Source organism: Diuraphis noxia, unplaced genomic scaffold (assembly GCF_037042655.1).
Source record: "Diuraphis noxia isolate RWA-SAM2 unplaced genomic scaffold, SU_Dnox_SAM2 contig0004, whole genome shotgun sequence".
In the NCBI taxonomy this organism is placed as follows: Eukaryota; Metazoa; Arthropoda; class Insecta; order Hemiptera; family Aphididae; genus Diuraphis; species Diuraphis noxia.
Window position 1 is genome coordinate 70856861 of NW_028301714.1, and position 26338 is coordinate 70883198.

At 26.6% G+C, this 26338-nt stretch overlaps 2 protein-coding genes across 6 annotated transcripts; both read left to right on the top strand.

The window, feature by feature from the left end:
* Positions 1–180: 180 nt before the first annotated feature.
* On the top strand, positions 181–18603 carry Klc (kinesin light chain). Of its 3 annotated transcripts, XM_015517533.2 has the most exons (13): positions 182–445; positions 827–928; positions 1596–1789; positions 4892–5113; positions 5185–5278; positions 5450–5684; positions 5781–5868; positions 5932–6102; positions 7237–7441; positions 10507–10733; positions 11340–11498; positions 11819–11875; positions 17349–17733. In XM_015517533.2, exons 3-13 carry the CDS (start codon positions 1601–1603, stop codon positions 17373–17375), a joined length of 1674 nt encoding a protein of 557 aa, XP_015373019.1. In that variant the 5' UTR covers positions 182–445; positions 827–928; positions 1596–1600; the 3' UTR covers positions 17376–17733. The 3 variants fall into 3 exon arrangements, with proteins under 3 accessions (XP_015373011.1, XP_015373019.1, XP_015373026.1); XM_015517525.2 differs by lacking the exon at positions 827–928 and having other exon boundaries at positions 181–445; XM_015517540.2 differs by lacking the exons at positions 827–928; positions 11819–11875; positions 17349–17733 and adding an exon at positions 18117–18603 and having other exon boundaries at positions 183–445.
* LOC149056449 (zinc finger MYM-type protein 1-like) lies at positions 11975–17214 on the top strand. Of its 3 annotated transcripts, XM_089225632.1 has the most exons (8): positions 11975–13160; positions 13415–13492; positions 13624–13710; positions 13845–13931; positions 14062–14148; positions 14278–14364; positions 14453–16581; positions 16695–17214. In XM_089225632.1, the coding sequence occupies exons 1-8, from the start codon at positions 12974–12976 to the stop codon at positions 16962–16964; spliced, it is 3012 nt and encodes a 1003-aa protein (XP_089081758.1). In that variant the 5' UTR covers positions 11975–12973; the 3' UTR covers positions 16965–17214. The 3 variants fall into 3 exon arrangements, with proteins under 3 accessions (XP_089081758.1, XP_089081760.1, XP_089081759.1); XM_089225634.1 differs by lacking the exon at positions 13624–13710; XM_089225633.1 differs by lacking the exon at positions 13415–13492.
* Positions 18604–26338: the final 7735 nt, after the last annotated feature.

Consider the following 26338-nt stretch of genomic DNA (forward strand, 5'->3'; position numbering starts at 1 on the left):
GTGTGACTAATATACAAAGCGAACGTTCGTCAACACGTCCGTGTCACGTCCACATATTTAAATAACAACAATGTTTTGTATGTAATGAATAATGATTGATATGATATAAAATCGATAGTTTTGTAATAACTGATAAGGACAACCCAAAGCTAGGTATTATGATGTCATACGCTTATACCACAGTTGTTCACAAACCATCTAACAATTTTTTTCCTATTCATTATTCAATATACATGGTAGGTACGTTTGTATATGTGAAAGGTTTTTTCTGATTTCGTTCACCTGTTAAATGTTAATTTTCATTTTATTGTTTGCAAAAACTTAAAATTTCCAAGACTACGCGTAAATGTGTGATTACTAATTACTCGTATAGTCGGATGTCAGAAGAATTACTGTCTATTGGTTGCGTGTACCTTTAGTGGAAACATCAGTGAAAATTATATGAGTAAGAAGTACTTGACATTAAAACCATTTAACATTTTATTTTAATCAATAATGTTCTTCTCGTCCTATAGATTAGCCAATTCCCATCAGGATGTGAATTTTTAGTTTTGCTAATGAAGCGTTTTATGCAATCAATTGGTTATTTTTTTTTATAATTAAACACAAAAAAATAATTTCTTTTTATTGTACTAACACCTCTTAGTTTAAAATATTCCAGGAATACCATTCAATGAAAATTCTTTTAAATTTTTTAATTACCTACCTATCTAGATATTTCACAGTCAAATTAGATAGATATTATTAATATAAATGCTGCTATGTTACCTAAATAAATTAGTTGATTGTTGAAAAAAGTATAATATTTATATTTTATTTTGTTTAGAATGGATATATAACATACAGAATACGTGCAACTATTCATAAACCCAAAGTATTGTGGACAAAGTTTATTTATATTTTCTAACCAAGAGTTTATAAAAATAAGGTAAATTGTTAAATGAATAATTATAAAACCAATTTATTTAACATTATTTTGCTTAACTTTCCGAATCCTTAAGAATTTAATATTAGATTTTTAATAAAACTATTCACTCGTTTTAAATCTGTGTGCTGGTTACTTTATTTACTTACAGTTACGGTTTTAACCATTTTCACTTTCAATTTCTCAATTTGCTTTACTGATTTTATATGTTCATTATTGATTATATTTGTATATCATAGTGCTGAAAAAATTTGGTATTATTTTTTTATTAATTAAAATATTAATGTATGTAACTATGAAAAAATAATTGATATTGGTAAATAATGTCCAAAATTTAAAAGAAATAAGAATAAATTCCAAGGCTTGTGATCAAGTTATTATTCATTGAATAACATTGTGTATAGTGGCAATATTGAATTTAACTATTTATTATGTTGTTAATTTTAAACAACATTCATAACAAATGTGTACAAAATTTGTTTTTGGTGATAACTTCATCTCAACTAAACATTCTAGCTCTATAATCAAATTACCTGATGCACTGGCTTTATATGTAATCCTTTAATTATACTGTAATAGTTAAAGAATATGAAAGATATTCCTCATATTTTATGAAATATTTATGTATAGTTAAATAAATAATTGAAAACTATGACAATTTTATTTGTAGTTACCATGACTGTGATGTCTCAAGAAGAAATGATGGTTGGTATTAAGACTGTTGCCCAAGGATTGGAAGCCTTGAAAAATGAGTTAATGGCATCTAATAACCCTTCTGGTCAAAATATAATGCAACCAGAAGAAAAACAGTCAATGCTTCAAAAAACTTTAGATATGACAGAATTAGGTCTTGGAGAAGCTCAGGTTAGTAGTTTTGTTTTTTATTATAAATTAAAATTACTTATATTAATTACATCTCTCGAAACCTTAAAGTGAAATTATTTGTTTATTTAAATCTTCAAGTAAAAATTAAAAATAATAAACTCGTGACATAATATATGTTTATAACTTTAAGCCAGATTTAGTAAGTAATTATCATTTATTTTATTGTATACTCTCCACTTCTTAAACAAATATATCATACCTAGTCGATATTGATGTTAGGTTAGATTACTCAAAGGTCTACCCTTTCATTAATATAATTATATTCGGTAGTTAAATAAAGTTACATTACATGTATTTTTTTTTCAATCAATATGATAATAAATTATAAATGAGATCTTATATATTAAATTTCCTTAAACATTTACCCATTCGGTGTCTTGCACTTATAATTGTGTGCACATGTAATTTTCGCTTCATTTTATAGTAATTTCTCTACTCTAAAACAGTGAAGTTTAAATTAAATTTTAAATGTGTCGATTCTAAAAAAAAATTGTTCTTATTTATAACCATACAACCTCCTCTCCTGGAAACTACAATTTATAGGGAAATCAAGTATTGTGTGTTTATTGTCATCATGTATCTTCCTATAATAAACCATTAGCGAACAAAACCATTATAAGCACACATAAAGATGAACTTTGTCCTAACAGATTAATTATTGGTCATAATAGTAATCAGCGGCACCAGACACGGTATAAAGTGTGACAGCGGTTACACCTTTTTTAAGGGGTGGGTTGTGAGTGGTTAGGGTACCATACTAACGTTAGGTTTTGCCTATGCAATACAAAAACAGTAGTATATTAACATTGCGTACAATAAAATTGTATAGAACTATACTTAATAAATAAATTAATAGTAGTTAACCAAAAATTAAGATTTCTCCTATAGCAGTGTTTCTCAACCTTTTTTTGCCGGCGGTCTCTCTCTTTCTATTTTAAACTTTTGCGGAACTCGTAAGTGATCTTCGTGGAACCCTAGGGTTCCACGGAACATAGGTTAAGAAACACTGTTCTATAGAGTATGCCTGTATTCTATTATTAATAGAATAAGCGCATAAGCCATAAGTATACCTAAATAAATGACCATGTATGACGGTCACGGTGATGTGTAGATGCATTCGCACTTTGCAGTGTTATGTTTCTATTTTATCAATTTAGTTAAAATTAATTTAAATTCACAGTTGGGCTCAATTTGAGTTTCAAAATTAGGAGACTGTAATTTTTAACCTGTAAGGGCTTTGATTGATGTGTTCTGAATTTTTGGAGGCTACAGTAATTTTTTTTTTGTGGGGGGGAAAGTTAAAACCTGTACCTGTAAATGGATGTCATAATGAAATGTTTTTACACCTTTATTTTGACGATCTGGCGCCAATGAATTGGTAATGCTAGACATTCAAAATAGTCAAAACTTCCATTCCTTTCAAGCAAATAAAAATCAATCTCAACAATAAAACTAGATATTACAAAAATAATATTTAGGTACCAACCCACCCAAGTCGTAACCTTACCTTAGAAAATAAAAAACTCCCACTCCTAATAAATATGGACATGGCCATATCACAAATAAAATAGCAAGAAATGTACCACAATAGTCAATTCTGTTCCTTGCTTATAAAAACTCATAAACAAAGCATAGCATTATACAATTATAATGTTATGCTTTGGTTGTCTTACTTCCCTTCTTTGTGGAAGTAGTCAGTTATTATAATGATCTCTAAACCTCAGCACCTCGCCAGTTCTTATTGCTCTTATCAGTTTTTACTTCTCACACTTGCAAAGCTCTTCTCTTCAAAAAATCTAATTTTAAATATAATTACACCATTAATTAACCAATGTGATGTATTACCTACTTAAATCAAAATTTGGTTTCCGTCAAAAACAACACAATATGCCTCATTTTCTGGTGACACCACACCAATATTTACATCAATTTTAAATTCTGATATTGGGTCTCATAATCTACAGTTACATTTAAGTTAAATAATCCTGGGCCAAAAACTGGAAATTCAAAATCAATGATGAAAAATCTGCTCAGTTGTACTTTTCCTTTAACAACATAGAATGTCCCCCAATAAATTCCATTACAAACAAATTCCACTTCACCAGTCTAACAAATACAAATAATATCAACCTCGATAATAGATTTACTTGGTTAACCACACCAAACAAAAACACAAACAACACTAAATTCTTGCCTTCGTCTACTTAGACCTTTACTCAAATCTAACTGTAGTCTTAAAAATAAATTGCTGCTTTATAAAACTATCACCTGGCTATTATGGTCATATCACATCTAAATTTGGGGGTTCAGCATGAATCTCAAACATTAGCCATATGCAAACCCAATCAGAACCTCTAAGGCTTATCATTGGTGCTCCATGGTACATAACAAATGCAGCCCTCCATAATGACATAAAAATACAAATAATAAACGAGCTTGCCAAATACCACTATAAAAGTTTTCATTCTAAATTAATTAACCATATAAACCTCTTTATTAAAAGCATGCCTACTCTCACGTTACCACAAATTTCACGTCGACTAAAAGGAAACTGGTCAAGAGACCTTCTAAAATAGGAATAAAATAATTTGAATAAAATAAAAAAAGGAATTTTTCTGAAGTTCTGTTAATGAATAGTCTCCTTTTCGTGTGATTCATGATTTTCTACATACTTATCATATATCATCCTTATTATTTTTTGTTTTATTTTGTAAACAGATAAAATATATTTGAATTCGATAAAAAAAAAAAACCAAAATAATTATAAATTATTTTAATGACTTTAGTAATCTGTGTTTATATTACTTTTAGCAATCAATTATTTGTAATAAAAGTCTGAAAATAGTTAACTATTTTACATTTTAAAATATAGCCTTTCTTTAAATGTCTATAATATTTATTTATTTTGACTACAAAATGTATATTTCTTATCATGGTTTTATTAATTGCATTGAATCTATTGGTTTTGTAACTATTATTTATCTTTTAGGCATATTTGTATATCTATGATCATTTTGTCAAAAAAAAAAAAAAAAAAAAATATATATATAGTTAATAATAACAGAACCAACTGTTGATTAGGTTATGTTAGCTTTGGCTTCCCATCTTCAAAATGTAGAAGCAGAAAAACAAAAGTTAAGAACTCAGGTTCGCAGACTTTGTCAAGAAAATGCGTGGCTAAGAGATGAGTTAGCAAACACTCAACAAAAATTACAAGCTTCGGAACAGGCTGTTGCATTATTGGATGAGCAAAATAAACATTTAGAGTTTATGGCATCTATTAGTAAATTTGATGCAGATAAGGTATTTTTGTTTATAATTAAATAAAAATGTAGATTTTAGACCATTTAAATGCATTTATGATTTACTTACAGACTGAAGATCAGACCGAGAACAAACAAGAAAAGTCTAAAAATGATGATCCAGTCGTTGATTTATTCCCAGATGATGAAAATGAAGAAAGAAATAGTAAGTTGTAATAAAGTAATGCATTTTTAAAATTGTTTTTTGTGTATAAATTATTAAAGTAAAGTTTGTTATAACATTTTTAAATAAGTGTATCAATTGAACAGTTTAAGAAAAATTCAGAATAATATTGAACATTATTTATATTATAATAATTTATTTTAATATTATTAGCATTATCGCCTACACCACCATCACAGTTTGCTCAACAAGTAAATGCTGGCGCCGGTTATGAGATTCCAGCACGTTTAAGAACATTACATAATCTAGTAATTCAGTATGCGTCACAAGGAAGATATGAAGTTGCTGTCCCATTATGTAAACAAGCTTTGGAGGATTTAGAAAAAACTTCAGGCCATGATCATCCTGACGTAGCTACCATGTTGAATATTTTAGCTCTTGTCTATAGGTAATTTCACTATTAAAATAAAATTAAACATATGGATATTTTAATAAATAATCTTTAACACTATGATATTAATAAATAAACATTTTTAATTTTTAGAGACCAAAACAAGTATAAAGATGCTGCTAATTTACTGAATGATGCATTGGCAATACGTGAAAAGACTCTAGGAGAAAATCATCCAGCTGTAATATTTTAGTTTATAGTTAAAATATATTATAGTTATTTATTATATTCTGTAATATTGTAGGTCGCAGCAACATTAAACAATTTAGCTGTACTTTATGGGAAACGAGGTAAATACAAAGATGCTGAACCATTGTGTAAACGAGCTTTGGAAATTAGAGAAGCAGTATTAGGTAAAGGACATCCAGATGTAGCTAAACAATTAAACAACTTAGCCCTGCTGTGCCAAAATCAAGTAATTTTTCATATATTAATAATTTTATAAATTAGTAGTGTTATATGGTGTTAACACCTTTTTATACAAGTATTTTAATGGATAAAAATATTATAAATATAATTTTATTTATTTATAACTAATATTTTTACACCCACTAATGTATACTAGATTTCTAAATGAAGTATAATCCTATTCTTAAACTTCCTTTGAGTCTAAGTTATTATTACCTAAATCACTTTAAATTTCAAAGAAATATTATTAAAAACTTAGTTGCATTTAATATATAGATTATGGCAACAAAAAGTCATAATTGAGCACTTAAACTTAAAAACCCATTGATTCTCTACAAGCTACTATACGCTAAAGGTCTTTTTGGAGTAGATGATAATCCAAAAATTGAATTTGTTAGGAAATCATTTATAGTTGGCAAAAATTAGAAGTTTGGTTTGTCAGAATACTTACATAACTAAGTTGACAAATAGGGAAAAAAGTAATTGAGAAAATACTATTCTTTGAAGTATGACAAAAGATGGAAGATACTGGATTTCCTCCAAATAAGGTGAATTTGTCTTTCCAATTTCCCTTCAGTGCTCATTTAATTCCGTATCAGTGTCCGTTTTCATTTATTTATTCTGTGCAAATAGTGTGTAATTGTGTAAATGTTTATAATGATTAATGATCATTAAATATTTATTCACTTTATTTTATATTAATTCTTTACAATTTAAAGATACTTTATTTAGTGAATGATATAACTTTTATATTTTTTGCAAACATTGAAATGACTTAACAGTGACACTAAACTAGTTGATAACATTAGTATCATGATGTTTAATTTTTGGTGACTTAAGATATTAAGGGATTAAAATAAAATAATAATTCATATTTGAAATTAATTAGCATTTTGTTTGGGATGATGAGTAATTGTATTATCAATAGACTTCTATATAATCTAATGTTATTCTAGGTTTCTAACTATTACAATTAACAATTTTCGCTATGTTTTATCTGTTATGCGACAGAGATGACAAATTCTACTTCATTTATTTGTTTCTTACCATTACATTCTGCTAAATGCACTTACTTTTTGTATTCTTAAATAAATTTGATGCAGAAATTATAATACAAAAGAAATGTTTATTTAATTTACAGGGTAAATATGAAGAAGTAGAGCGATATTATCAACGAGCATTAGAAATATACGAAAAGAAACTAGGACCGGATGATCCCAATGTAGCTAAAACAAAAAACAATTTAGCTTCCTGTTATTTAAAACAAGGCAAATATAAGGAAGCTGAAATACTATATAAACAGGTGCTAACTAGAGCTCACGAAAGAGAGTTTGGAACAATTGATGGTAAGTTACTTATTTCTTGAGATCTCTAAAAATTTAAACAATTACATTTATTGATATTTGTTGCTAAAAATGTATGTATCTGTGCTAATATTTAAAAACATATCACTAAATTTTAAAATGCATGTAAATTACCAACCCTTAAAAATCTTGTAAACAAGAGAGGTAAACGTACTGTTTACATTTTTTTTTATTAGGTGACGAAAAGGAATGGGCATCAATGGCTAATAATAATAATTCCAAAGCATAAAAATATACTATTAATTGTTAAGTTATAAGAATAAGAAAGGTTACAGGGTAGTTTACGTACATTCCTATAACTACATAATATGGTTATAAGATCTGATACATATACATATAATAATAATAATACCATATGGTAAAAACATAAATTACAAATAACGTCATAAAAAATATATATTTGCTGATACAACAGTCTTGTTTTTATAATTTTTTTTTCGTATTTATATTGATCTGTTTTATTTTTGTTTGGCTATAGTATATATTAAATATTCAAATTTTAGTTTGCAATGCATGGTGCTTAAATCATATATTTAAATGTTCATATAAATTGTATTATTTTATTATGTTAATCTATTTTATATTTTGTTATAACATTGAATCTCTTTTCTAATATTATAACCAAAGATATTCAATCTCTTAGGTATAAGTATTTTCTATTATTTAATATGTAAATTATTTAATTTAAATAATCAATAGTACTTTATTTCCATTATTATTATTTGTTTTAAAAATTTCAGTTTTCATAGCTAATATTCCAATATTACGTTATATAATTTTTTCACTATAATTGTGAGAGATTTTCAAAAACTTAATTAAAGTATTCCTAAATATAATTAATTTTATGCAGTGATAATTATTGGAATTTTTTGATTTAAAATAAAAGATTTTATTAATTTAGGGTTGATCATTAGTATAGAATTTTTTTTATGACTGAATTATGTAATTAATAGGTAATATTTTTCATATAATCTCATTGATTACTTTTAATTTAATGATATTAAGATTATTCCAAAAATGCTAATTGATATCATTACATGTGGAGCTGATATTATTTAACTTATTTTTTTATCAATTCCTCACTATTTTATCATTTGTGCAAATCATAGTTGATGGTGATGAACATAAATCTTCCAAATACCCAAGATTAACTGTCTTTATGATAACCTTGACATTTTCTTTCTTTTAAAGATATTCCTAATGGTTTTGTTATTATTTATTTTTTTATTAAATATTTGGTTCTCAAAATAAAATTTAAAATGGATGTATTTATGGATGTTTTTCGCTATTCAGTTATAAAATATATATTTATAGATGAAAATAAAATACTATTGATATATATCAATATATAATAATATGATTATATATATTTATAAAATTAAAGTAATTATTGTTATTTAAATGTATGTACTCTATTCATATTATTTATACCTATTATTGAAATGTTAATTAATTACTATTATTATTATTTTTATTATTAGATATTATTTGAGTATTTTGGAATATATTTAAGTTTTAGTATACAGTTTTTAAGTTTGCCTATAGATTAGTTTGTTTTGATAATTTGTTTGTTTATAAAAAGATGATAGTCATTAAATTATATTGCACATTCCTGCAATTTTTTATTATTTTTTGGTATTCAGCTTTTATATTATTTATTAATAAATGTTTCATGATTTAATAACCAATATAAATGTGATACAATAATATAGAATTTATCTAATTAGCAATTCAAGTGATAATAAAAAAATTGTAATAATTATTCATGGTTTTTTGTTTTAAAGCATATTATTTTTCCAATTAACTATGTTACTTGCATTCAGTATTAACTAAATGTATTAGAGGATGTCCGCTGTCAATTAATTTTTACTCTGACCCCCGCTCAACATACTAATTAACATTAAACAAATGTAATCTTGTGTGGGTTAGATTTAAAATATAGCTAATAATAATAATGAATATTTTAATTTAAAAGTTAGTTATTAAACTATGTACTATACAGGGTGTCCCGTGAGGATATACCCATCAGCTGTAGAGGGGACCACCTGCCGTCTGGATAAAATTCTGATTTTTTTGCCGTTTTATCTATAAACTAAAAAAATAACTAAAGATTGTGAGATTAATGAAAATAAAATGTTGAAAGGTCAATATTTTCAGAAAATTAAACTATAAAGTAGGTATCATTTTTTTTTACCAAAAAAATTAATTAAATTCAAAAATAAAATACATGTTCCCTTGTCTATGTGAGTTTAATAAAAAAAAATAGATTTATGATTTATTATCTCAGGAGATATTGTAATGGGTAAATCCTCGTAGGACCCCCTTTATATTACAATTTTTAAATTTCCATATATTCTATGAAATTATAATTTCTGTAAATGCTTTTAAGGTGTCTTGAGTATTTTATTCTTTGAGTTTTATACAAGATCAATTAACTCTAATATTAAATAGTTAACAGCATACAATTGGAATTGCTTATGCCAATTTTTTTTATCTAGTGCATGGATCAAAAAGAAAACAAATAGGTAGCTGACATCCTCTTAAAATATATAATTTATAAATCACAAAATATGTACAGTTTAAATGTATAAAAATACAATTCATTAGTATTTTTCGTATTAAACATTTGGTTAATATATATTACATTTATATTATTGTTGTATCCTATAAGTTACATTAGTTGAAAGCAATTTAACATTAGTTTTTAATTAAATGTTTTACACCCATATTTAGGGCTTTGGTTTTATACTTTTACTGGACGAATAATTGATAGTTTTCTAAGAAATGCAAAATATGCAACATTCAATTTTTTTTTTTTGAATTCTTGAGTATATAACAAATTAATTGCTAAAACACCCTTTTCAAATTGTTTTATTCAACATTATTGTAAATTTCTAAGGAATAAAATTATAATTGATCTAATAATACTCAGTTAAAAAAATGTAAAGAATTATTTATCTATATTTTTCTACAAATTAAGAACATTTTTCAAATGTCACTGAAGACAACATATTTTTTTTAAATAGATAAGTAATGTAATGTTACAGGCGATAATAAACCAATATGGCAGGTGGCTGAAGAACGTGAAGAAAATAAAAACAAAAGTACAGGTGCTGCACCATATACAGAGTATGGTGGTTGGCATAAAGCTGCTAAAGTAGATTCACCAACAGTAACTACCACACTTAAAAATCTAGGAGCATTATACAGAAGGCAAGGAAAATATGAAGCTGCAGAAACTCTTGAAGATTGTGCATTACGTTCCAGAAAAGAGGTATATAAGAGAAAAAATTAAATCATTTTTTTGAATAAATTACAGTATAAAATATTGCATGATATCAGTAGTGAAGTATAATAATTATTTTAGTGCAAAATTGTAATTTTATTCCGATGTTTTTTGCTAAAATAATTGATATATCACCCACAAACTTTTTAATTATGTTTATATTTATAAGCCCCTTAAGTTAATAGCGCACAAAAAACATTTTTGAACGATTCTAATTTATCTTATTGTGTTGGTGTTTGGTAACTTATCACTTGTTTAATACCTATTTTTCCTAACATATTGTTATTGTATTTTTAACTCATAACCAGTTAATAAATACGTAGTCAATTTTTTTTATAAATTTCCAACTCAACTTCAAACCCATTCTATACCACTGCGAGTTACAAATATTTAAAGAGAAACATTGAGTAAAATGTAAAAATAATTTAAGTTTATTTATAACATGTAATATGTTAATCTACTATTGATGTTTGATTGATAAATAATTTTTGGTTTAAATGTTATTTATAAAAAAAAAACATTTATTTTATCTTTAAAATATTGTGTACACTATATAATATTTGTATGTACTGTTAATTTGACGTATCTTCACAGGCTTTTGATATAGTTAAACAAGCCAAAGTTGCACAAATTCTTAGTGGATCAACTAGTAGTGTAAATAGTAATGACAGGAGAAACCGATCAAGTCGTTTGATTGGTTCTAGAGAATCACTGGAATATGATACAAGTTCTACTGGAACAAAATTAGACGAGGTTTGTAATTACAATATTTTATTATTGTTTGTATTTAAATTTGCTCTTGATTTGAATAACATTTAATGCATGTCACATATTAACTACAATATTATTGCTGATATTTAATCTTTTATGTATATTTTAGTTTATTTATTAAGTTTTAATAATAGATAGCATTTTAATTTTTTAACATTTTTATAATAAATGCTTTTCAATAGTAGTAACCCGTAACCCTCCATAAACGAATGATACCCTAAAAGACTTCTAGGGTTCTAGAGAATAAATACTGAGTGAGAAGAGAAAAAGTTTAAGAATGTCGGTTATATTTGTTATGACAGAGCGGGGCTGAGTTGGGCAAACAAAGCGGCTTGAAAACAAAACTATTCAGTGCTCTAGGGCTGAACCAGTGGCGCCGAGTACGCACTTAAGGTGGTGCATTTGAACCACCTAAAATTATGGGTGGGTGGGTGGGTGGGTGGGTTGTGTGGGTCTTGGGTAGGTAAGTAAAAATATTGAACCAAGATAGTTAATTCTTTTACTATACTAAGTATAAAGTATTTAAGTAGGTACTAGGCACTTAACTACTTAAGCGTTAAGCAGTTACCAGTTACAACATATTACCTGTTTACCTGTAACCTAGGTAGGTATAAGGTATTGCATTATTATATTATTATTATAACACTTACGTTAGCGTATGGATAGTTATGGATAAAATATTAAAGTATGTGGCCAAAATATTGACTCATGATTCATGGACTCTATTAGTCTATATAGTCTGATAATTCAATACTGAATACTTCATAGTTTGATTGAACATTATGTAGGTATTGTGGGATTATTTATTGACTATCGTTGGTCAAAAATCGAAATCGGGCAAAAATCTTAAATTATCTTTAAATCCAATAACACCGTCCAGTCGCACCACCATGTTATTAGCACGTAGGTATACACTATAGTACTATACAGTATACCGTATAAATGTATAATATGGCGTATACAATATTATTGTATATGACATGAGACGACGACGACGCAATAATATAAAAATGACAAGATATTTTTAGACTGCGATAAAACTGATAAATGCATACCTAATAATAATATTATTATTGTGGTTATTCCGTATTCGTATCAATATGCGGGCTACGGCTTACGACCTACGACTAATCATAAATCGAAAATTTATACCAACACGGATTACAGTGTATATTGAACATTGTTATTTGTTCATATTTTGTGCAGTTGCCAGTTGGTAATTACTGATGTCCTTATTAGTTATTTTTATTTGTGTACTGTGAAATGTGAAGTGTTGTACCTATTTACAAATTAATGATACATTTTTTCCTACTTGAATTTAAAAGTTTGATTTTATTTATACATTTTTGAATATTGCTCTACCTTAGTAGCGACTACCTTCTATATAGATACTACATTACAATATTTTATATTCATAATTTACTTTTATAACTTCTTGTTTATATAAAAAACTTAATATGTCGGAAAAGTGTATGTGCGTTTGTGGAAAAAAACGAGAGCAGCTAAATATCACTAACTGGAAAAGACATTTAGACAACTGTAAAGTACGAAAAACCAAAATTTCTTCTCGTTCAATATCTTCATTTTTTCCTACACCGATTACAGTTCAAGTGAATACAGGAACAAATTATTCTTATTCTATTGGTAAGTACCTACTAAGTTTAACTTGGATACATAGTTTTTGAATTTAAACCAATTTATAATATAAATCTATAATATAAAATAACTCAAATTCTTTAAAAGAAACTGGTAGATACAAAAAATTATTCAATACTGTTTCCTTAATCCTTAATATATTTATACAAACAAATAACAATAATTAAAAATTAAATAAGTAATACAAGATTTTTTTAAAAATAATAAGTTTATTTTGTTTAAATATGTTATATTATTACCAGGTGATCCAAGTTCCAGTGTAAATTGTGATGAGCCAGTTGAACAGATAATGTCTGACTCGAGCTCTTTAAAAGAAAATGGTAGGTACAAACATGTATATTTAATACTGTTTCTTTGATAAATACAAACGAATAACAATTATTGAAAATTAAATAAGTAATACTAGATTTTTTTAAAAATAATAAGTTTATTTTGTTTAAATGTATTATAGTATTCACTGATGGTCCAAGTTCCAGTGTTAATTGTAATGAGTCAGTAGAACAGATTATGTCTAAGTCGAGTTCTTTAAAAGAAACTGGTAGGTACAAACATTTATTCAATACTGTTTCCTTAATCCTTAATATATATAAACAAATAACAATTATTGAAAATGAAAAAAGTAACTAGATTTTTTAAAAAATAATAAGTTTATTTTGTTTAAATGTATTATAGTATTCACTGATGATCCAAGTTCCAGTGTTAATTGTAATGAGCCAGTAGAACAGATTATATCCAACTCCAGTTGTTTAAATGAAACTGGTAGGTACAAATATTTAAATTAATACTGTTTCTTTGATAAATACAAACGAATAACAATTATAGAAAATTAAATAAGTAATACTAGATTTTTTTAAAAATAATAAGTTTATTTTGTTTAAATGTATTATAGTATTCACTGATGGTCCAAGTTCCAGTGTTAATTGTAATGAGTCAGTAGAACAGATTATGTCTAAGTCGAGTTGTTTAAATGAAACTGGTAGGTACAAACAATTATTCAATACTGTTTCTTTGATAAATACAAACGAATAACAATTATAGAAAATTAAATAAGTAATACTAGATTTTTTAAAAAATAATAAGTTTATTTTGTTTATATGTATTATAGTATTCACTGATGATCCAAGTTCCAGTGTTAATTGTAATGAGCCAGTAGAACAGATTATGTCTAAGTCGAGTTGTTTAAATGAAACTGGTAGGTACAAATGTTTATATTAATATTATTTTAATTGTAACAAAACAACTTTAAATATCTATTTTTTTAATGTATTACCCTATTACAGAACGGCCAAACATTTTATCATATGATCCAAAGTTGTTTACTTTGGTAAAGAATTTATCAATTGAAGAAAAAATGTCTTTAATTCGCAAACCATTTCAGCCTGAGAAGCATGAACTTCCTGGTGGAAATTTTCCTCAAGAGCATGGACATCGTTTTAATAGTAACCAGTATTATAAATCTTTGCCAAATGGTAGTCGCCTTTGGAGAGATTGGTTGAGCTATTCTCTGAGTAGTAAACGATTTTATTGTTTACACTGCATGTTCTTTGGGAAAAATGCTCAAAAATCTTGGACCTTTGATGGATTTCATGCGTGGCAACGTCTTACGGATATAAGTGTACATGAAAAAACAGAAGTTCATATCAATGCTTCAATTGTTGTGAAAATGAAATGTTCATCAATGGCTGTTCTTCCACAAATGTATGCAAGTAAAAGAAATCAAGTAGCAGAAAATCGTGAAATAGTTCATATTTTAATTGATATAACACTGTTTCTTGGACAACATTCTTTACCATTTCGGGGTCATCGAGAAGGGTGGTCTGAGCAAATAAAAGGCAATTTTAAAGACTTGGTAAAACTTTTATGTAAATTTTCTCCTAGCTTGGCTGTTTATATGGACCGTCTTCAAATACATGGAAGAAATCAAATTAACTTCATCTCATGGCAGAGACAAAATCAATTGATAAATTCTGTTTCAAAATGTATAAAAAAGTCTATAAAAAAAGAGTTAGATCTTAACAATTTTTTTAGTGTTTCAATTGATACCACGTTTGACAGCTCTAGAAGAGAACAACTGGCATTTATAATTCGTTATGTTTGTATAGTTGAACATTCTCCAGTTATACGAGAACGTTTATTAGGACTTAAAGAAACATCTACTACCACCGGTCAAAAATTATTTTCCGTATTCCAAGATATATGCAAAGAAAATGATTTGGATTGGAAATTGCTGCTTGTTGGTCAATCATATGATGGAGCCAGCAATATGCGGGGTGAATATGAAGGACTACAAGCTTTAATCAGAGAAATAAACCCAGCAGCGATTTATACATGGTGCTATGCACATAGACTTAGTTTGGTTGTTGTTCAAATGTCAAGCTGTTCAGCTAATGCAGTTGATACATTTGGGAATCTGGAGCAGTTGTATGCACTGATTTCAACAAGTAAAAAGCGGGTAGCGATATATGAAAATATGCAAAAAGAAAAAAATCCTAAAGCAAGAGTGCATAGACTTAAAAGAGTAGAAACCACTCGTTGGATGTCATACTCATCAGCACTGAATACAGTATTATTAACATACGACATAGTTATTAATACATTAGAACAGATCAAAATAACTGAAAATGCAGACTTCAAAGCCAGATCTAAAGCTACGGGTTTAATAGATTTTTTTTTATCAGAAAGATTTGTTTTGACAGCAATCTGTTATAAAAATCTATTCAATATTTTAGACCCAGTAACAAAAATTTTTCAAAGTCAAGATATTGATTTGCTAGGTGCAGTAAATAGTCTTCAAGCAGTCTCGAGCAGCATCAAACGCTTGAGATCTGATGATGCATATAACGACTTGTGCAATGAAGCAACACAATTTATGAATACATCGGAATTTACATTTACTTCATTACCAATACAGCGTAGTAGAAAGAAAAAGTTATTGTCTGGTGAAACAACTGAAGACCATACATTTATTGATCCTAAATTCCACTATAAAGTTAAAACATACTTAATTGCAATAGATTCAGCAATTACTTGTATTGAAGAACGCTTTCATTCAAAATCTCAAGAATTATTGAAAGATATTTCTTTATTTTCTGTTTCAGTTCTGAAAAAAACAAAATCTGACCCTAACACATTACCAGATGATGCATTTAATAAATTTTGTAATTTGTACAGCAAATTTATTAATCATACCGAGTTAAAAAAAGAATACTTAGAATTTTCAAAATTATTTTCTTATTTTGAATCTGCTATGATAGGTTCTCAATGTTTACATCCTAGTTCTGCAACTAGTGATAATAAAGAAAGTTCTTCAGATTTAGAAGGCAGCGATGAAGAAGAAGAAAAAGAAGATACCGTTGGTCTAAAAAAAAACAGTAGCCAAAATTTGGGAACACTTCTTCACGTATTTAAGGTTGTTACTAATTTATTTATTTACATTCCCTATTTAGACCTAAATATTTTTGCTGGATAAGAGCAAAAAATAAATTATATAATATAGTAACTCTAAATTATTGTAATTTATAGGTATGTCATACTTCCGGATTACAGAGCATTTTCCCGACCTTATACATGGCTCTTCAAATCGCATGTACACTACCAGTGTCTAGCACAACACCAGAGCGGACGTTCTCTAAATTAAAAATCGTTAAAAACCGATTGAGGACAACAATTAGTCAGGACCGCTTGGAGCAGTTAATGATTATTTCTTGCGAATCTGATATTGATATAGATCATAATCAAGTTGTAGATGAGTTTGCCAGTACTACATCTGTATTATCAAAACATCTAACCTAATGTTTGGTATTATGGTACCTACCGGTATATTTTTTATTTTTTATTTTATGAATAAAAATCTCTAAATGTTTTCATATTTATGTACCTATTAAGGTTTATACTTATATAATAAATAATAGATTGATAAGAATTAAGAGGTAAAATATATTTATCATCCTATAAATGTATGCTAATAATATGGTATCAAAATGTTTGTAAATACTAAACAGTAAGGTTTATTGAATTAGATAAATTCATTTAATTTCATAAATACAGTTGTTTGATAAGTAAAGTGTATGTGATTCGCGAGCGAAGCGAGCGGTTTTGTGTGGTTTAGTTTTGTGGGTGGGTGGGTGGTCTTTGGGGAGAGTTGAACCACCTTTTTTTAATGAACTCGGCGCCACTGGGCTGAACAACTCCTCTTCTGCCTGATTTAATGTATCTGGAGAGAAATTATCGAGGCTGTGGCTGTGGGACATTATTTTACACTAATAAATATACATATATTTTATTGTTTATTATTTTACTTTTTTATTATTTTTAACATCATATATTTATTATAATTATTATTAGTTATTTATTATTATTATTTTTTTTTTTTTAATGTAATTTGTGTTTGATTTGATACAATTTTGAATTATTATTTATAAGTTTTAAATTATTAATACAAGTTAAATTAATGTGGATGATCAATCAAAATAAAAATAGGTTTCATTTTTAAGTAAAGCATTTAATTTTAATTATACTTATTGTAGTATTGAATAATTAAAAATTGTATTTCTTAGTTTTATTATTTTATTATATTTATTTATTTATTTTGTCCTTATTACTTTTACTGGTATCTGATTAGGATCACATTAGAAACACACACTTTTGTGCATTCTTAGTAATACTTAAAAACAACATTTATTTTCAAAAACACACATTCTTAATTTAAAAAAAATGCACTTTATTCTGCACTTAACAACTATTTCTGGGAATACATGTTTTAAAAACCTTCTTCTGCCTTATAACATAATATATATATATATGTGTGTGTATATGTTAGTTATATTATTTTTTTGCAATTTTACTTCAGCCTAAATTACACAAAATAGATTAAATTATAATACATTTGTAACCATAGGATAAAAAAGTATCTATGTTCAAAAAAAATTGTGTTTATTTTTACAGAAATCTGGAACAGATGGTCAACAGAAGTAGAGTTTAAATACAATAAATAATATCTACTCGCTTATCCACAGCACGTACTTGCACTGCTTCGGCAAACAAGTATTCATCTCCTAAATGACAAAAACACGGAACGGTCCATTTTTTAAACTTAACTATGTATTTATATGTGCAATAAAATTAATAATTACACTGCTAAAGTAGGTGGCTATAATATTATAATCAAATATTTTCAATTTGACTAACTATAAAAAAATATTAATGATTATTCTAAGGGAAGTCAACTTAATTAATATTATATAATTAAATATTATAATTAATTAAATTCTCTTACACTTTCAAAGTATGTGTTACAAATAATTCACTCGTTTATCAAATACGTATAAGTAAATATTTATTTACACTTATGGAATCTATTGAATACTTTATAAATAATAACCTGTACAGTATCTAAGTATTAATTTAAAATAAAACATTCATAATTATAGAATATTTATTCACTTTATTTATTATAATTATTAAAATGGTAAGAATTTTAATTCATGTTTATTAAAAACATTAACTAGTTACATAATTTATTTGCTATGATCATTTAAAATTGAGAACTATGAGGAGGTACTATTTTATACTATATTGTATATTGGTTTTTATTTATGATAATTTATTGTTGTAAATAAATTTGAAGGAAAATATGAAATAGTTTTGAATTTAAGGTATCTTTTGAAAAAAATAATTTCTATAATAATAAATTTGATCAATATCTTATGATTATGAGTGATTGTATTCAAGAAGTAATTTACTAATTCTAATGAAAATAATTATTTGACTAATTTCTAGATTTTATGTTAATATTATAAATATTTATTATAGATTTTGATATAATAGTACAATGCTGTTATGAATATTTTGAAAAATTTACAAATTAAATTATACTTATTCATTCCTTGCGAGGTTTTAGGTTTTTAAAAAATTACAAATGTTTTTTAATAGTTATATTTATATTTATTTTTTACACATTTTTATATTTAACCTGATAATTAAAGTATTAAGTTCTTACGTAATATAAAATCACATTGAAAAAGTAATTACTGTTTTGTTAATACTAAAATACCTATTAATATTGATATATTATAACAATCATTAATCATTTCAGTTTCAGCACTTAGATGTATACTTATTTTATATAGCAATACAATAACCAATATTTCAATTATTCTCATTTTAATAATTGAAGTATGATAAATTGGTTAGTTGTATACTATTTATTGCTTTCAACATTCAACACCATATACTCATTGAATTCATATAAAGACTTTTTAATTTATAAATATAATTTGTATTTTGTACGTTTTTGTTTTAATTTGGTACATATAAATGTATTTAAAAGATTTATTTATTTTTACAATAATTTTGCAAATACTATATGATCCTTTATATTAAAGCATATAATTATGATTTTTATTAGATATTTATTAAAGATAAATTTTATGTATGAAATGGCATTAACTAGATTATTATTAGTTAACTTGTGTCTTGTAGAATGTATTGTACAATTTGTGTTTCACTTTCACACTACAAGAAAGTTTATACTGAATAATTATTTAAATTTTAGTTAGGTAATTGAAGAGATAATATTAAATGAATTATTAGTAATGAATAGGTACAAGAGATAACAATATACAGTAGAACCTCGATTATCATCTGAATCTCCGTTAATAAACCTTCTATTATCCGAACTATAATTAGCGTATCCGGGCGGTTGGTTGACCGGTTTATCGAATTTATCATAACTCGTTTTAGGCTTTTATGGCGTTTTTGACCTAAACCGTACCCTTCCCTTTTCGGCCAATTCATTTTTCGACAACATTTTGAAATAGGTCGATTCCCTTAAGGGAAATTCGCAAATTTGCGAACAAAATAAGAATTATTTATAAAAGAAATTTAAAATAATAAAATAAAGATATACAATGTTAGTCAATAATTATTTAGTATAATATCAATATAAAAATAATGTTAATATATAGGAATTTTACATTTTAAATCATTTTCAATATTTAATTTCATAACATTTTATGCAATATATAATAATTTTGATTAAACGGCAAAGCAATGGAAATGTCGTTTGATGATTTCTTATAATTTAATGTATTTCTGATAATCTAATGTATGTAATTCTAATAAAATATTAATAATAATGATAAATATTTAACTATAAAAATAATTAATAATTAATACATAATTACAAATTTTAAATTCTGAGCAAAGCGAGGGATGTATTGGTATTGGTTTTACAATGATGTTTATTTCTTTTTTCTTTTTTTTATTCTGTAAACACTTTTTTCCCCTCTAAAGTATTGCTCAAAAGTATCAAGTGTAGCATTTTTTCTGAAAGCTTATGTTCTTGAGCTGGTACTTTAGATAGGTCATTTTTCGATTTTCGAAACAGTACTCAAAATAAAAGCAGTTAAAGGAGAAAAAACGAACGATTTCATAATTTCATAATTTTAGAATATTAAATTATTACGGACGACGTTTAGCACTAGAAATATTGCTTCAAATGAAAAATTACAAGAGATCTTTATTGCTGTATTTTGGATTTTATTCCTTATAGTTACGGTTCAAACTGCGGAAATTTTTAGCCATTTTTAAGCTATTTAAGGTGGTTCTAGTCAGATTGGATTTTTCATGCATTTAGACCAATAAGCTGGCGAAAAATACACATACTTTTAGTAGTCAAATTTTAATTTTGAATACTTATTTGAATTCGTTAGCCTCTTTTCTATGATCTGTAGGAAAAACTTTTTCATCTTTTTGTCTTGTTAGCACTTAAAAGTGCAAGATAAATTTGAGAAATCAAGCAGTCATTTGAAACCGTAGTATACGTAAATTATCCAAAATATCCAAAATCGGTTTCCTACAAATCATAGAAAAGAGGCTGACGAATTCAAATAATTTTTCAAAATTGAAATTGGACCACTATAAGTATGTGTATTTTTCGCCAGCTTATTAGCATTTTTCACTGTTACGAGTGTACAAAAATATTTTTCCAGAGTGATTACGTTGACTTGTGCATGCGCGTACGTGTGCTATTGAACCGTGTACCCGCAGCTGGGCGATATAAAGTCTATTGTTATCGAGTTCGAATTTCTTCGAAATTAAAATTATATATTTTACTTATTATATTATTATTAATACCATTGATTAAAATACTTTAGTAGTAATGCTAATAGGTACTACTAATAATAATACTATAATATTTATAATCAATGAAAATAGTAAGTTGTTACCGTCAGTTGCCATCACGTGTTTCACTACGTTTAACGTTTGTGTTCATTTTATGCATTTGCAAATAATAATACATTTATAAAAATGAGTGATTGGCGATTCAGTAAAAAAACTCGTCCAAAATTATCTGCACCACGGAAAAAATCAAGGCATAATTTGAAAAATCTGCAATCCAAAATTACTAAAACCTTAGAGAACAACGATATTCAGGTATCTATGTGTTTATTTTGTATAATAAATTAAAATAATACCTTGTAATGTTATAGATATAAATAACTAGAGGCAGGTTTTTTACCGTTATATGGCATAGGCATTTATTACAATTTTCAACATATTTTAAAATACGCATACGCTGTAAAAAATAAGTGTTATAATAAATTTTCCGCCCTAGGTAGTGCCTCCCTACAATGCCTTATGGTAAATCCGTCTCTGATTATATTTTACATTACATAAGTAAATATAATAATAATTATGGTGTATTATTCATTGATGTTTGTGATAGATTTTGGATCATTCTAATAATTCAAATGAAAATAATGACAAAAACATTGATTGGTCTGATAGCAGGTAATTTGTATTTTATTGTTCTATTATTATTATTAATTTTTAATTTTCTATTATTTTTTAAAAGAAATACAAACGATGACACAATGACTCATACTATAAATAATAACATATTTCAACCCACATACAGATTAGTAGTATCAGACAGACATAAAATAAACGCAGAAGTGATTAATGTTTATTAGTATAACTACAATATTATACATTATAGGTGCAATGTGTTTAGTTTTTATAAATTGGTTTCTTTATATTTTTGTTATAATTAAAAAACAAACAACCTCAGAAAATTCAATTTTTATCAAGTGTTTATTTTATCTTTTCGGCCGATCAAATAAAATTGTATTGATATTTATTGAAAAAAAAAACTAAAAATATAAAATGAAATTGTCCATAAACAGCTCAAAATTAGTCAAAATATTTTCAAAATTTTATCGTGTCTAGAAAATGAGAATATCAATATTCAGTGAAATTTTCATGCATTTACAGTCATTTGTTTTTGAATTAAAACAAAATAAGAAAATTGTTACCTGAGAAATTGAGTGAATATCCAATGTTGTAAAAATAAGATCTTCAAACGCTCATAAAAATTTATTTTGAATTGATTTTATACATTTTTTTTTTTTTGATAAAGGTAGGTCTTATGGTGGTTCTAGCCAGTTGAAAAATTATCGCTTTTAGACCTTTGGCTGTGACAAGATTGTGAGATTATGGTTGGTCCGATTTGATGTATTGATTTTACAATGATGAGTGTTTTTTTATTTTTTATTTTTTTTTGTGTCTGTTATCACGTTTTGGGGCAGTAAAAGTGCTCATATTTTTTCGACCAGCAACTTTTCTGATGGGAAAATGAATCTAGTTGGTACTTTGGGGGGTCAAAATTAAAAAATTTCGAAAAGTTTTTAAACGCGGCGGGAAAAACAAACAAAAAATCGACAAAAATACGGGAATTTTTACGCAACGCAAAAATCAAGAAAAAAAATTACAAGTTGTGAAATTGTGAATGGGAAGCTTCGATTGAAACGTACGGATACGTTTTATTACCAAGTACAAGGTCAACTTCATATTTCAAAGAGACAATTTTGTTATTTTTGTATTTGGACACCTCGAGGTATGCTGCATGAAAAAATTAAAAGAGACGACAATTTTTGGTCCGAAAAAATGTTACAACAATTAACTAACTTCTACTATCGCTGTTTATTGCCAGAAATGGTTGATTCTCGGTTTGATAGAAATTTACCTATTAGGGATGGACTTGCATCAGAAAATGAAGATAGTTCCTAGTTGGTAAATTATTACATTTATAATTATTATTTCATTTATTTAACTATCATTTAATTTGTATTTTTAATTTTACGTGATGCAACATATTTTATTCAGTTCAAAATAAAATAATGTATATTGTATTTGTAATTTGTATATTATGAACAAAAGGCATATTATATTAATTTTTAATTTTTATTTCAAATTGTAATACACCTAGCTGATATTATAGCTAATTATTGTTTTAATGTATCCAAACTAAGAGGTATAAGAACAATCAAACTGAAAATATGATTTCACGGAAAAACTAAAAAAATCGCTGACGTGAAAATAAGCCAAACGCGTAGTTAGTATGTATAATAAACTAATTAATTGGTGACTTAATAGTGTAGAATGCATAATGTATTATAAAACTACGTAATATAATATATAGACATATAGTCACAAAAAACATCAAATGATGACACAGAATTGAAAAAATAAAAATAAGTAAAAAAATGTATTTTAGGTTGAATTTTAACCATCTACGTAAATATTAACGAAACTGTATGGATTATAATATTCTAATTATTGCTTTTATAAAACTTTTTTCCAAGCCACGGCAACATAGGTAATTCGATGTATTATTAGAGATGACACGTAACTGAAAAACAGAGTGGTCTCCCATCTAAGAACTATAAACAAATCATATTTGCAAAAGCATTTTCCTTGTTATGTGTCACCCGCCAATAAATAATAATAATAAGATCATTGACCCTTCATTGTATATTATATTGATTGTAGTTTATTTTGTTAGATAAGATAAAATTAAAAATAGCAGTCCGTAATGACACGGTACGCGCCACGCGGCTTGACATATATATATAGGGGTACTGATACGGGTCGCGGGCGCGATAAAATATAACGCACACACCCTAATGTAATTTTACTTTTCACACACTAACAAGTCATATCGCAAGGGTCTAATGTATTGCCTATACAACATTCCTTAGAATATGACTGACTAGAACCACCTTAAGACATTTTAATTTTGGGAGTTCTTTGTTGTGATTCGGTCAAAAACTTGAAATTTGGATTGTTTACTTATGAGTTATGTTAGCCTTACCTAGAAATGGTAAAATTTTCAAAACATTTGAGCAATTTCTTTCTTTTTAAATCTAAGATTTGAAGACTTTTAATAATCTATATTATATCCTAGACAGATAAACCGTCTCCGCTCAGAATCGTTATTCGTATATAGGTACAATGATATAAAATCATTGGATTCAAATTTAATTCCATTCAGTAACCGACATGTAGCCTAGCTACTGTAACTGTACAGCAGATCGACATCCACGACCTACCCGCTTTATTTTTAATTTTATATTTCCAATATCCGATTTTTTGCGTATCCGAACTAGGTGCGGTCTTAATTAGTTCGAATAATCGAGTAGTTCTACTGTACTTAAATATAATATACCTATAGTATAGCCGTATAGGTATATAATATAAATTATATTATATATAATCAATGGCACAACTGTATCTTCTCATAATCCATATTTTTTCTGACCAAAATGATTTCAAATGATATACCTACTTATAATATACAATTAGGGTTGTATATTTTTATTTATAATCATATTAATTCATTGAATGTCAGAAAAAATGAATAAAACACGCATATCATAATAAAATTTATTGAAGTACTTTTATTATTTTAATTTTAATCTTGCGAAATGCCTTTGATGGTCGTTTATTACCTCGTCACTCAAACTACAACTTTAACTTTATAATATGATTTAGGAAAAAAAACATCCGTTATGGCGTTATTGATATTGTAAATTCCTTGTATTTATAGATTGTTTAAGTTCTAGATTAAAAAAAAATCCAATCTACAGTTAAATTAAGAAAGAATAATAATTCTAGATAACGCTACAAAGATATCTACTTATTATTATTAACAATCACAAGGTCTTTGCGGCATTGCAATTTCCTTTGCTATCAATTTACGAAGAATGTGATGACTTCTGAGTTTCAGATATTTGTATCACAAATATTAAAATTTAAAACTTAATTCATTAAATATTTGGTATTTTAGTGATGGTTTACAAAGTGCCTGTCAGTAAAGTTCTAGGGATTAAAACCTTAGGTACTTATAGTCAAGTTAATAGTCCACAAAAAACTTAGTACAAGGACTTTGTTTCGACAAAATATTTTACTTGTAGGAAATAGGAATTTTTAAAATTTGGAACAAATGTTTTTAAAAGCTAAAAGTCCGCTATCTGCAAAGTGCAAAGAACGATTTAAGAATTTAAGATGGTATTCGTACCATTTTGTGTATAATTTTATTAATATTTAATGACATGGATTTTAATCTACAGATATTATGATATAAATATATGATATATAGGTACAGATATAATATTCCCAGTCAGTGATGTCTTTGATCATGATTCATGAACCATTATAATTTAAGCCATAGTTCTAAGATTACGATATAGTAGATCTGGATCTAAGCTTTAGATATAGATTTTTTTATACGGTTTTTTTGTTAGGTTATTTTATTTCTAATAATCAAATCGATCCTTTGCTGTTCGTTGTGAGGACAAACTCTCTCAAATCCACTATTTTAAAGCAGGCGTTCTTCATATTATAATTTATAAGCTTCAACACTTTTCATTGAAAAGTTTTCAACATACTATTAGTTTTTACATCTCATATATAATGACATTCCACTCTCTTTTTTTCCTAAGACTTTTTTACTCCGGACTTTTTTACCGCTATTCTTACTTAACCCATCGCCATAGATATTAAATTCTCCATAGGTTGAACCATTTTTTGAGTTTATAATGCGTCAAAGGCACTACCACAGAATATATGAATATATTTCATATATTCCGTGGCACTACTACGTACTAGAGGTTATAGGTCTATAGTTTTTGAAGTGATGGTTGTAACGCCAGCGAAAGCAGCAATAGTGGTCACTGATCGTGTTTTCAGGAATAGCGGTAAAAATTTCCGGAGTAAAAACGTCCGGGTAAAAAAGTCCGCTGTAGAAAAGTCCTAAACCTAAAAAGTCCGAATTAAAAAAGTCCAGTATATATTAAATATGTATTTATATAGGTATAACCGTA